At 36.6% G+C, this 12,550-nt stretch overlaps 1 protein-coding gene and 12 non-coding genes across 13 annotated transcripts in view; all 13 read right to left on the bottom strand.

Moving 5' to 3' along the window:
• Window positions 1-1,354, bottom strand: part of LOC131936620 (rhomboid-related protein 2) — a 10,547-nt gene extending 9,193 nt beyond the window's left edge. Inside the window, exons 1-2 of the mRNA XM_059293683.1 lie at window positions 1,171-1,354; window positions 342-463 (exon numbers count right to left, since the gene is read on the bottom strand). Coding sequence (XP_059149666.1) covers window positions 342-443 — 102 coding nt within the window. The 5' untranslated portion in view covers window positions 444-463; window positions 1,171-1,354. The remainder of the gene's footprint in view (window positions 1-341; window positions 464-1,170) is intronic.
• Window positions 1,355-4,055: 2,701 nt separating this feature from the next.
• Trnah-gug (transfer RNA histidin (anticodon GUG)) lies at window positions 4,056-4,127 on the bottom strand. Its single transcript has one exon. It is a non-coding gene; the product is annotated as a tRNA-His (tRNA).
• Window positions 4,128-4,789: 662 nt separating this feature from the next.
• On the bottom strand, window positions 4,790-4,861 carry Trnae-uuc (transfer RNA glutamic acid (anticodon UUC)). Its single transcript has one exon. It is a non-coding gene; the product is annotated as a tRNA-Glu (tRNA).
• Window positions 4,862-6,145: 1,284 nt separating this feature from the next.
• Trnae-uuc (transfer RNA glutamic acid (anticodon UUC)) lies at window positions 6,146-6,217 on the bottom strand. The gene has a single exon. It is a non-coding gene; the product is annotated as a tRNA-Glu (tRNA).
• A 548-nt stretch (window positions 6,218-6,765) lies between these two features.
• Window positions 6,766-6,837, bottom strand: Trnah-gug (transfer RNA histidin (anticodon GUG)). Its single transcript has one exon. It is a non-coding gene; the product is annotated as a tRNA-His (tRNA).
• A 662-nt stretch (window positions 6,838-7,499) lies between these two features.
• Trnae-uuc (transfer RNA glutamic acid (anticodon UUC)) lies at window positions 7,500-7,571 on the bottom strand. Its single transcript has one exon. It is a non-coding gene; the product is annotated as a tRNA-Glu (tRNA).
• A 550-nt stretch (window positions 7,572-8,121) lies between these two features.
• Trnah-gug (transfer RNA histidin (anticodon GUG)) lies at window positions 8,122-8,193 on the bottom strand. The gene has a single exon. It is a non-coding gene; the product is annotated as a tRNA-His (tRNA).
• Window positions 8,194-8,855: 662 nt separating this feature from the next.
• On the bottom strand, window positions 8,856-8,927 carry Trnae-uuc (transfer RNA glutamic acid (anticodon UUC)). The gene has a single exon. It is a non-coding gene; the product is annotated as a tRNA-Glu (tRNA).
• Window positions 8,928-9,477: 550 nt separating this feature from the next.
• Window positions 9,478-9,549, bottom strand: Trnah-gug (transfer RNA histidin (anticodon GUG)). Its single transcript has one exon. It is a non-coding gene; the product is annotated as a tRNA-His (tRNA).
• A 662-nt stretch (window positions 9,550-10,211) lies between these two features.
• On the bottom strand, window positions 10,212-10,283 carry Trnae-uuc (transfer RNA glutamic acid (anticodon UUC)). Its single transcript has one exon. It is a non-coding gene; the product is annotated as a tRNA-Glu (tRNA).
• A 548-nt stretch (window positions 10,284-10,831) lies between these two features.
• On the bottom strand, window positions 10,832-10,903 carry Trnah-gug (transfer RNA histidin (anticodon GUG)). Its single transcript has one exon. It is a non-coding gene; the product is annotated as a tRNA-His (tRNA).
• A 662-nt stretch (window positions 10,904-11,565) lies between these two features.
• On the bottom strand, window positions 11,566-11,637 carry Trnae-uuc (transfer RNA glutamic acid (anticodon UUC)). The gene has a single exon. It is a non-coding gene; the product is annotated as a tRNA-Glu (tRNA).
• A 550-nt stretch (window positions 11,638-12,187) lies between these two features.
• Trnah-gug (transfer RNA histidin (anticodon GUG)) lies at window positions 12,188-12,259 on the bottom strand. Its single transcript has one exon. It is a non-coding gene; the product is annotated as a tRNA-His (tRNA).
• Window positions 12,260-12,550: the final 291 nt, after the last annotated feature.

Genomic DNA, 12,550 nt, shown 5'->3' with positions numbered 1-12,550 from the left:
AAATTAAAACTCCTAAATGATCGAAATCCATATAACCATAACTATAACTATATATATATATATATATATATATATATATATATATATATATATATATATATATATATATATATATATATATATATCGCAAACAAAAAACAAAATTTGAAAAGCTCCAAAATAAATCAGGAGTCTGTTATTAAAAACTTGAATGAAAAGTATAATTTTACGACAATGAAAAGTTATTTTTTTTTGTCCAGCTTCACTTAATATGTGCTAGAAAAAAAATCGCTTACGTTTGCGTCAGATGTCAAACCATTTCCTAGCAAAAATGTAGTGGGGCTTAAAAAAACACAACAAACCTCATCTAATTCTTTTTTTAAGGCCTTCATCTCATCATCATTTTGGGAGTCTATCTTTTTCGTGTATACTTCTGCTTCTCTGTTAAATTTCGTGTTCGACATGGCTGCTTTCTCGACTTAGGCTTCAGGAAATGAAATAGATCGTTTTTATAATTTTATTTGATGAAAATAAATAACTGGTATAAATAAAATAGGTATTAATTGGCCTCTATTTCCAGCGATTTAAAAATCGAATTATAAGTTTCATAGTACAAACAGATAATTTAGTCTGGGCTATGTACTGAACTGGGACGGCGTTGCCTAGCAGTGGAGTGCTATGCTACTATCCGGGCTCAACTCTGTAACAAGTCTTAAAGTCCACCCAGCACTGATAGGTACCTAACACAAGTTAGGAAATTAAAGCCGGCTGGGCATAGTTATGACCACACTATCCATTCATATGCCGAGGTCATAGAAACAAGTGAACTCTAATTCACTCCGTGCCTTTTTTAGCTGACTAATTAGAAAGTTCTCGTTGATGAATTAATTGAATGCCCTCGTTAGTGTATTGTGTGAGAATTAGATGATCAATGAGAATACCCATGTTGAGTAAGTAAAGCTAATATTGTCAGCTTTTTAAGTGAACACTTAATGTTCACTCGACAACCATGAACCGTTCATCACAGCATACGCACATGTCCATTTTGTAATTATCAGGCAATTGAATTTACCTTAAAGTCATTATTTCTATTCGACATTTTGAGTATTTGAGAAAATTAGATCTAGACTTATTATAATACATATGATATAAACTATCATGGAAGTTAAATAAACTACTTAACGTCTTTACCTAAACTTCTATGGTTATAAAATCTGAATCCAGTTAAGTCAAATCCAATGTAATTGTTGCTGCTTCATTTAAGAACAACAACAGAGAAATATCTCCTTACTAAAATGTTACTTCAATGTTTTAAAGTATGAAACCAGGCGGAGAGGTTCGTATGTTGACATTTTTATTTGCCTTGTTCGTTTCCTGGTTTGCGCACTAATTATGCTGCGCCAAATGGTGCTATTCAATAACAAAATGATTTTAATTTCCCTAAAACATACAATAACCACAGTAATACAATTCGAAAGAATCACACCACAGCGTCAATTTCGGAAGATATTTTTTTTCAGGTGAAATATATTTTTCTATTATTAATAAAAATAAAATGTTGATTTTGGCAAGTTCATGGATGGGCTTGCGACGGTCATCATCTACATCGTCGTCATAATCATCATCATTATTATTCTTTTTCGTTCCTTCATGAACATAAGGCATCTGTAGAAGCTATCTAATAACCACTATAACATGTAGCAAAAAGCTGACATGGGTAAGGATGCCGACAAGAGCAAAAGCAGATATGGACAAACGGCCGACAATGGGATGGGCAGACACGTACGAAAAGCACAAACTTGTCTGTCTCTATTGTTAGTATAACAGTTAAATGTATATGAATGTATGTTGCGAGTGTGTGTATTAAAAAGGCGAGATAAAATATAAAATACGAGCCGACCCGCTGCGTATCATACGCCGCTATTTAGTTGTTTTATTTTCTACTTTTCAGTAATTCATAATTTGTGAATTCGACAGTACCAATGCTGCCACTAAAAATATTTGCTTTAAAACACTAACCCCCCCCCCCTTTCCCCTAACCCAGACCCTACACCATCCCCCCCCCCCCCCGTGAAAGCAGCCTCCTCTTAGTTATTTCTTAGTTACCTCCCGTAAGTTTAAAATCGAACTAAATTATCTGCCCCTAATAGAAACCCGGCTCTACGGCTCTACGATTTGTAAATATTTAGCTTTGTAAAGATTTAGAGTGAACACCGCTCACCAGACAATGTGGGGGTGGGGTGGGGGTGGTAGTGATAGTGATAGAGAGAAAGAGAGGGGACTGCAAGAAGGCGCTTGCAGCTTGTTTTCTAACGGTTCCCAGAAGAGAATTATATATATAGATGGTGTGGGTGTGCACAAGCGCGAAGGAAAGGAAGCGGAAAGGGGATAGCGCGCGAACAACATGGCGATGTCTGAAACTGGAGGCGAGGCTCTTATGAACCAATAAAATTATAGAAATTACAGGAACAAGGGTTGATTTTCGTGTTTTGAGTGTGTGCCATGAAATAGGTAGGAGAAAAGCCTGTGCCAGTTAGCATGATCTGTGGGAATGTGACCATAATCGTTGCATGAACTACATAATTATTATTTGTCCCCACATCTGGCCGGTTTTTACTTTCTCGTATATAGATCTATGTAGTATAGAGAAAGTATTGTAATCGTGCAAAAAAAATCGAGATTTTTACAAATCTCGACGTTTTACACCTCACTGATACGGAAAAACATAATTTTGCAATCTTGTCCGTTTGTCTGTGTGTCTGTCTGTGTGTCTGCCTGTGTGTAAACACGATAAATTGAGAACCGTTACAGCTAGGTTGATGAAATTTCATATATATTTTATCAAAATCATAGATCCTGATCAACTTTTGAGCGATTTCCGATAACCGGAAGTGGGTTTTTTCTTACTTTGAATTTTTAAAAAGCCTATAATTTGAGTACTATTTCAGATAGATAAATGAAATTTCACAAAGTAAAATATATAATTCTCTAGCTTCTGTCACATTTTGAGTAATTTTCGTTGACCGAAAGTAGTAATTTACGCTATTTCCGATTTCTCAAAAAACGAATGTAAATTTATAAAGTACTCATAATATTGCGCACTATTATGCACATTTTATTAGGCGTTCACTTGGCGTGCAATTTTTTTTTTACTAGATTCCATTCTATTATAAAAAGTTAATTAAAAGTAATTAAAAATGGATTACAAATATTGTCTATGTCCTGAGTTGCCATCCCTCGTAGTTCTATATAAGAATATTCGAGAAAGTTTAGGGGAGATCACCCCCGGTTAATTTATTCTCTATTATGCAACTCTGCCATCTTCTAGACTTATTTCTTAGGCCTATTTTTATACATTTCTGTATTTATTTCCTTGTTGTTTCTGTTGTTCTCCGATGGTGCAGACTATGACGGCTTTCAAAGCATAAGATGGGACACAAATCTATCATCATTTTTCTTTCATTTGTCGCAGTAGCAAAAAAAAAAAAACAGGAGAAAGCCAGAGTCCGAACCACTAGACCACATGGGAATCTTGACACCCAGTAGCTTGCACAGTTGAAGACAGAAAACAACTTATTCTAGCTATGAGATCACCAAGCTACTGCGTTAACACCAACTCAGTGACTATATTCCTACTTCAGTCTTAAGAGCAAAACAAGTTGAAAAATGATTTTAAACGATTAATTAAGTCCCAATATTACGGACAAACAAAAAGATACCGTTTAAAGTAAAAAAGAAGATAAAAAACCCGAAGTTCGTTAAAGAGAATTACGACGGCTTGAACTATCTTCATAAGTGGTTTACAATATAAACAGTTTCCACCGCAATGCACGGGGAGTTCTATTTAGTACATTATTTGGTAGGCTACTTGAGTTTTACAATACAATTATATTCTGAGTGATAGGAAAGCTTTCGTTTGTTTTGAAAGAATTGCATGCCTACCGACACCTTAAAATTTCATATGGGTGATAATTTGATCGATTTCATAATGAAATTTGATTTCAAATAGTATTTTAAAATCTCTGGGCACAAAAAAGTATGTGAGCTTGGCAGTGCGAGACGCACAGCAACCATTATGCCGTGACCAGGATTCGAACCTGGGTTGTCGCGGCCACAACGCGAAGTACTAACCACTATACGATCACGGCCAGCGCGCTCACATGTTCTCCCGCCGTTCTGACATTTCTAATTTATACAAATCGGAAAAACATGAGCCAACTACGCGTGTCTCTACAAGCAATACAATTTGTAGTGTTTTTAATTCATTTTATTCGCTTATTGTGTTGGCTTTCTCCATTCATTGTTTGTATTCCCATCTAATTCTTCTGAAAGCAAAACTTACTCGATGCTTCTTCTTCTGATTTCAATTACATTCGTAGCCCTTTAGACGTAAGGAAAAAAAGTCTGTTTTTAAACAGCACACACTCCTCGCTGTTTCGTTAGAGTACCTTTAGTGTGTTTAAGATATTTGGCTGCAAATGATCAGCATAAACACATCAAGTAATTCTAAAGAACGCCGTTTGAATATAAAATTGAGTATTCACAGTAGGTATAATATAATCTTGTTTTTGTTTTCTTGTGATAAAAACAACACCTGGTTGAATGGAGTTTCACTTAATTTTTGGAGCAGTTCAATTGAACTACGTTATTAATCGAAGTAACTAACCGTTAGGTCCACCTCAAGTAGCTTGAAGGCTCTAATGTTTGTTAAGAAACACACGATGCAGAGTACTATTAAGGCCCTGCTATATTTTTTGAAGGAAAGCATTACCTACTAAAATATACATATAATAAAATGAAAACAAAAATGTTCCCATGCCGGGAATCGAACCCGGGCCGCCTGGGTGAAAGCCAGGAATCCTAGCCACTAGACCACATGGGAATCTTGACACCCAGTAGCTTGCACAGTTGAAGACAGAAAACAACTTATTCTAGCTATGAGATCACCAAGCTACTGCGTTAACACCAACTCAGTGACTATATTCCTACTTCAGTCTTAAGAGCAAAACAAGTTGAAAAATGATTTTAAACGATTAATTAAGTCCCAGTATTACGGACAAACAAAAAGATACCGTTTAAAGTAAAAGAAAGAAGATAAAAACACCCGACGTTCGTTAAAGAGAATTACGACGGATTGAACTATCTTCATAAGTGGTTTACAATATAAACAGTTTCCACCGCAATGCTCGGGGAGTTCTATTTAGTACATTATTTGGTAGGCTACTTGGGTTTTACAATACAATTATATTCTGAGTGATAGGAAAGCTTTCGTTTGTTTTGAAAGAATTGCATGCCTACCGACACCTTAAAATTTCATATGGGTGATAATTTGATCGATTTCATAATGAAATTTGATTTCAAATAGTATTTTAAAATCTCTGGGCACAAAAAAGTATGCGAGCTTGGCAGTGCGAGACGCACAGCAACCATTATGCCGTGACGAGGATTCGAACCTGGGTTGTCGCGGCCACAACGCGAAGTACTAACCACTATACGATCACGGCCAGCGCGCTCACATGTTCTCCCGTCGTTCTGACATTTCTCATTTATACAAATCGGAAAAACATGAGCCAACTACACGTGTCTCTACAAGCAATACAATTTGTCGTGTTTTTAATTCATTTTATTCGCTTATTGTGTTGGCTTTCTCCATTCATTGTTTGTATTCCCATCTAATTCTTCTGAAAGCAAAACTTACTCGATGCTTCTTCTTCTGATTTTAATTACACTCGTAGCCCTTTAGACGTAAGGAAAAAATGTCTGTTTTTAAACAGCACACACTCCTCGCTGTTTCGTTAGAGTACCTTTAGTGTGTTTAAGATATTTGGCTGCAAATGATCAGCATAAACACATCAAGTAATTCTAAAGAACGCCGTTTGGATATAAAATTGAGTATTCACAGTAGGTATAATATAATCTTGTTTTTGTTTTCTTGTGATAAAAACAACACCTGGTTGAATGGAGTTTCACTTAATTTTTGGAGCAGTTCAATTGAACTACGTTATTAATCGAAGTAACTAACCATTAGGTCCACCTCAAGTAGCTTGAAGGCTCTAATGTTTGTTAAGAAACACACGATGCAGAGTACTATTAAGGCCCTGCTATATTTTTTGAAGGAAAGCATTACCTACTAAAATATACATATAATAAAATGAAAACAAAAATGTTCCCATGCCGAGAATCGAACCCGGGCCGCCTGGGTGAAAGCCAGGAATCCTAACCACTAGACCACATGGGAATCTTGACACCCAGTAGCTTGCACAGTTGAAGACAGAAAACAACTTATTCTAGCTATGAGATCACCAAGCTACTGCGTTAACACCAACTCAGTGACTATATTCCTACTTCAGTCTTAAGAGCAAAACAAGTTGAAAAATGATTTTAAACGATTAATTAAGTCCCAATATTACGGACAAACAAAAAGATACCGTTTAAAGTAAAAAAGAAGATAAAAACACCCGACGTTCGTTAAAGAGAATTACGACGGATTGAACTATCTTCATAAGTGGTTTACAATATAAACAGTTTCCACCGCAATGCTCGGGGAGTTCTATTTAGTACATTATTTGGTAGGCTACTTGGGTTTTACAATACAATTATATTCTGAGTGATAGGAAAGCTTTCGTTTGTTTTGAAAGAATTGCATGCCTACCGACACCTTAAAATTTCATATGGGTAATAATTTGATCGATTTCATAATGAAATTTGATTTCAAATAGTATTTTAAAATCTCTGGGCACAAAAAAGTATGCGAGCTTGGCAGTGCGAGACGCACAGCAACCATTATGCCGTGACCAGGATTCGAACCTGGGTTGTCGCGGCCACAACGCGAAGTACTAACCACTATACGATCACGGCCAGCGCGCTCACATGTTCTCCCGTCGTTCTGACATTTCTCATTTATACAAATCGGAAAAACATGAGCCAACTACACGTGTCTCTACAAGCAATACAATTTGTCGTGTTTTTAATTCATTTTATTCGCTTATTGTGTTGGCTTTCTCCATTCATTGTTTGTATTCCCATCTAATTCTTCTGAAAGCAAAACTTACTCGATGCTTCTTCTTCTGATTTCAATTACACTCGTAGCCCTTTAGACGTAAGGAAAAAATGTCTGTTTTTAAACAGCACACACTCCTCGCTGTTTCGTTAGAGTACCTTTAGTGTGTTTAAGATATTTGGCTGCAAATGATCAGCATAAACACATCAAGTAATTCTAAAGAACGCCGTTTGGATATAAAATTGAGTATTCACAGTAGGTATAATATAATCTTGTTTTTGTTTTCTTGTGATAAAAACAACACCTGGTTGAATGGAGTTTCACTTAATTTTTGGTGCAGTTCAATTGAATTACGTTATTAATCGAAGTAACTAACCGTTAGGTCCACCTCAAGTAGCTTGAAGGCTCTAATGTTTGTTAAGAAACACACGATGCAGAGTACTATTAAGGCCCTGCTATATTTTTTGAAGGAAAGCATTACCTACTAAAATATACATATAATAAAATGAAAACAAAAATGTTCCCATGCCGGGAATCGAACCCGGGCCGCCTGGGTGAAAGCCAGGAATCCTAACCACTAGACCACATGGGAATCTTGACACCCAGTAGCTTGCACAGTTGAAGACAGAAAACAACTTATTCTAGCTATGAGATCACCAAGCTACTGCGTTAACACCAACTCAGTGACTATATTCCTACTTCAGTCTTAAGAGCAAAACAAGTTGAAAAATGATTTTAAACGATTAATTAAGTCCCAGTATTACGGACAAACAAAAAGATACCGTTTAAAGTAAAAAAAAGAAGATAAAAACACCCGACGTTCGTTAAAGAGAATTACGACGGATTGAACTATCTTCATAAGTGGTTTACAATATAAACAGTTTCCACCGCAATGCTCGGGGAGTTCTATTTAGTACATTATTTGGTTGGCTACTTGAGTTTTACAATACAATTATATTCTGAGTGATAGGAAAGCTTTCGTTTGTTTTGAAAGAATGGCATGCCTACCGACACCTTTAAATTTCATATGGGTGAAAATTTAATCGATTTCATAATGAAATTTGATTTCAAATAGTATTTTAAAATCTCTGGGCACAAAAAAGTATGTGAGCTTGGCAGTGCGAGACGCACAGCAACCATTATGCCGTGACCAGGATTCGAACCTGGGTTGTCGCGGCCACAACGCGAAGTACTAACCACTATACGATCACGGCCAGCGCGCTCACATGTTCTCCCGTCGTTCTGACATTTCTCATTTATACAAATCGGAAAAACATGAGCCAACTACACGTGTCTCTACAAGCAATACAATTTGTCGTGTTTTTAATTCATTTTATTCGCTTATTGTGTTGGCTTCCTCCATTCATTGTTTGTATTCCCATCTAATTCTTCTGAAAGCAAAACTTACTCGATGCTTCTTCTTCTGATTTCAATTACACTCGTAGCCCTTTAGACGTAAGGAAAAAATGTCTGTTTTTAAACAGCACACACTCCTCGCTGTTTCGTTAGAGTACCTTTAGTGTGTTTAAGATATTTGGCTGCAAATGATCAGCATAAACACATCAAGTAATTCTAAAGAACGCCGTTTGGATATAAAATTGAGTATTCACAGTAGGTATAATATAATCTTGTTTTTGTTTTCTTGTGATAAAAACAACACCTGGTTGAATGGAGTTTCACTTAATTTTTGGAGCAGTTCAATTGAACTACGTTATTAATCGAAGTAACTAACCATTAGGTCCACCTCAAGTAGCTTGAAGGCTCTAATGTTTGTTAAGAAACACACGATGCAGAGTACTATTAAGGCCCTGCTATATTTTTTGAAGGAAAGCATTACCTACTAAAATATACATATAATAAAATGAAAACAAAAATGTTCCCATGCCGGGAATCGAACCCGGGCCGCCTGGGTGAAAGCCAGGAATCCTAACCACTAGACCACATGGGAATCTTGACACCCAGTAGCTTGCACAGTTGAAGACAGAAAACAACTTATTCTAGCTATGAGATCACCAAGCTACTGCGTTAACACCAACTCAGTGACTATATTCCTACTTCAGTCTTAAGAGCAAAACAAGTTGAAAAATGATTTTAAACGATTAATTAAGTCCCAGTATTACGGACAAACAAAAAGATACCGTTTAAAGTAAAAGAAAGAAGATAAAAACACCCGACGTTCGTTAAAGAGAATTACGACGGATTGAACTATCTTCATAAGTGGTTTACAATATAAACAGTTTCCACCGCAATGCTCGGGGAGTTCTATTTAGTACATTATTTGGTAGGCTACTTGGGTTTTACAATACAATTATATTCTGAGTGATAGGAAAGCTTTCGTTTGTTTTGAAAGAATTGCATGCCTACCGACACCTTAAAATTTCATATGGGTGATAATTTGATCGATTTCATAATGAAATTTGATTTCAAATAGTATTTTAAAATCTCTGGGCACAAAAAAGTATGCGAGCTTGGCAGTGCGAGACGCACAGCAACCATTATGCCGTGACCAGGATTCGAACCTGGGTTGTCGCGGCCACAACGCGAAGTACTAACCACTATACGATCACGGCCAGCGCGCTCACATGTTCTCCCGTCGTTCTGACATTTCTCATTTATACAAATCGGAAAAACATGAGCCAACTACACGTGTCTCTACAAGCAATACAATTTGTCGTGTTTTTAATTCATTTTATTCGCTTATTGTGTTGGCTTTCTCCATTCATTGTTTGTATTCCCATCTAATTCTTCTGAAAGCAAAACTTACTCGATGCTTCTTCTTCTGATTTTAATTACACTCGTAGCCCTTTAGACGTAAGGAAAAAATGTCTGTTTTTAAACAGCACACACTCCTCGCTGTTTCGTTAGAGTACCTTTAGTGTGTTTAAGATATTTGGCTGCAAATGATCAGCATAAACACATCAAGTAATTCTAAAGAACGCCGTTTGGATATAAAATTGAGTATTCACAGTAGGTATAATATAATCTTGTTTTTGTTTTCTTGTGATAAAAACAACACCTGGTTGAATGGAGTTTCACTTAATTTTTGGAGCAGTTCAATTGAACTACGTTATTAATCGAAGTAACTAACCATTAGGTCCACCTCAAGTAGCTTGAAGGCTCTAATGTTTGTTAAGAAACACACGATGCAGAGTACTATTAAGGCCCTGCTATATTTTTTGAAGGAAAGCATTACCTACTAAAATATACATATAATAAAATGAAAACAAAAATGTTCCCATGCCGGGAATCGAACCCGGGCCGCCTGGGTGAAAGCCAGGAATCCTAACCACTAGACCACATGGGAATCTTGACACCCAGTAGCTTGCACAGTTGAAGACAGAAAACAACTTATTCTAGCTATGAGATCACCAAGCTACTGCGTTAACACCAACTCAGTGACTATATTCCTACTTCAGTCTTAAGAGCAAAACAAGTTGAAAAATGATTTTAAACGATTAATTAAGTCCCAATATTACGGACAAACAAAAAGATACCGTTTAAAGTAAAAAAGAAGATAAAAACACCCGACGTTCGTTAAAGAGAATTACGACGGATTGAACTATCTTCATAAGTGGTTTACAATATAAACAGTTTCCACCGCAATGCTCGGGGAGTTCTATTTAGTACATTATTTGGTAGGCTACTTGAGTTTTACAATACAATTATATTCTGAGTGATAGGAAAGCTTTCGTTTGTTTTGAAAGAATTGCATGCCTACCGACACCTTAAAATTTCATATGGGTAATAATTTGATCGATTTCATAATGAAATTTGATTTCAAATAGTATTTTAAAATCTCTGGGCACAAAAAAGTATGCGAGCTTGGCAGTGCGAGACGCACAGCAACCATTATGCCGTGACCAGGATTCGAACCTGGGTTGTCGCGGCCACAACGCGAAGTACTAACCACTATACGATCACGGCCAGCGCGCTCACATGTTCTCCCGTCGTTCTGACATTTCTCATTTATACAAATCGGAAAAACATGAGCCAACTACACGTGTCTCTACAAGCAATACAATTTGTCGTGTTTTTAATTCATTTTATTCGCTTATTGTGTTGGCTTTCTCCATTCATTGTTTGTATTCCCATCTAATTCTTCTGAAAGCAAAACTTACTCGATGCTTCTTCTTCTGATTTCAATTACACTCGTAGCCCTTTAGACGTAAGGAAAAAATGTCTGTTTTTAAACAGCACACACTCCTCGCTGTTTCGTTAGAGTACCTTTAGTGTGTTTAAGATATTTGGCTGCAAATGATCAGCATAAACACATCAAGTAATTCTAAAGAACGCCGTTTGGATATAAAATTGAGTATTCACAGTAGGTATAATATAATCTTGTTTTTGTTTTCTTGTGATAAAAACAACACCTGGTTGAATGGAGTTTCACTTAATTTTTGGTGCAGTTCAATTGAATTACGTTATTAATCGAAGTAACTAACCGTTAGGTCCACCTCAAGTAGCTTGAAGGCTCTAATGTTTGTTAAGAAACACACGATGCAGAGTACTATTAAGGCCCTGCTATATTTTTTGAAGGAAAGCATTACCTACTAAAATATACATATAATAAAATGAAAACAAAAATGTTCCCATGCCGGGAATCGAACCCGGGCCGCCTGGGTGAAAGCCAGGAATCCTAACCACTAGACCACATGGGAATCTTGACACCCAGTAGCTTGCACAGTTGAAGACAGAAAACAACTTATTCTAGCTATGAGATCACCAAGCTACTGCGTTAACACCAACTCAGTGACTATATTCCTACTTCAGTCTTAAGAGCAAAACAAGTTGAAAAATGATTTTAAACGATTAATTAAGTCCCAGTATTACGGACAAACAAAAAGATACCGTTTAAAGTAAAAAAAAGAAGATAAAAACACCCGACGTTCGTTAAAGAGAATTACGACGGATTGAACTATCTTCATAAGTGGTTTACAATATAAACAGTTTCCACCGCAATGCTCGGGGAGTTCTATTTAGTACATTATTTGGTAGGCTACTTGGGTTTTACAATACAATTATATTCTGAGTGATAGGAAAGCTTTCGTTTGTTTTGAAAGAATTGCATGCCTACCGACACCTTAAAATTTCATATGGGTGATAATTTGATCGATTTCATTATGAAATTTGATTTCAAATAGTATTTTTAAATCTCTGGGCACAAAAAAGTATGTGAGCTTGGCAGTGCGAGACGCACAGCAACCATTATGCCGTGACCAGGATTCGAACCTGGGTTGTCGCGGCCACAACGCGAAGTACTAACCACTATACGATCACGGCCAGCGCGCTCACATGTTCTCCCGTCGTTCTGACATTTCTCATTTATACAAATCGGAAAAACATGAGCCAACTACACGTGTCTCTACAAGCAATACAATTTGTCGTGTTTTTAATTCATTTTATTCGCTTATTTTGTTGGCTTTCTCCATTCATTGTTTGTATTCCCATCTAATTCTTCTGAAAGCAAAACTTACTCGATGCTTCTTCTTCTGATTTCAATTACACTCGTAGCCCTTTAGACGTAAGGAAAAAATGTCTGTTTTTAAACAGCACACACTCCTCGCTGTTTCG

Source organism: Physella acuta, unplaced genomic scaffold (genome assembly GCF_028476545.2).
Source record: "Physella acuta isolate Inbredline_101_S28 unplaced genomic scaffold, ASM2847654v3 ptg000182l, whole genome shotgun sequence".
NCBI classification, from domain to species: Eukaryota; Metazoa; Mollusca; class Gastropoda; family Physidae; genus Physella; species Physella acuta.
Note: the sequence above shows the minus strand (reverse complement) of the source record. Positions and strands in the feature narration are given on the sequence as shown.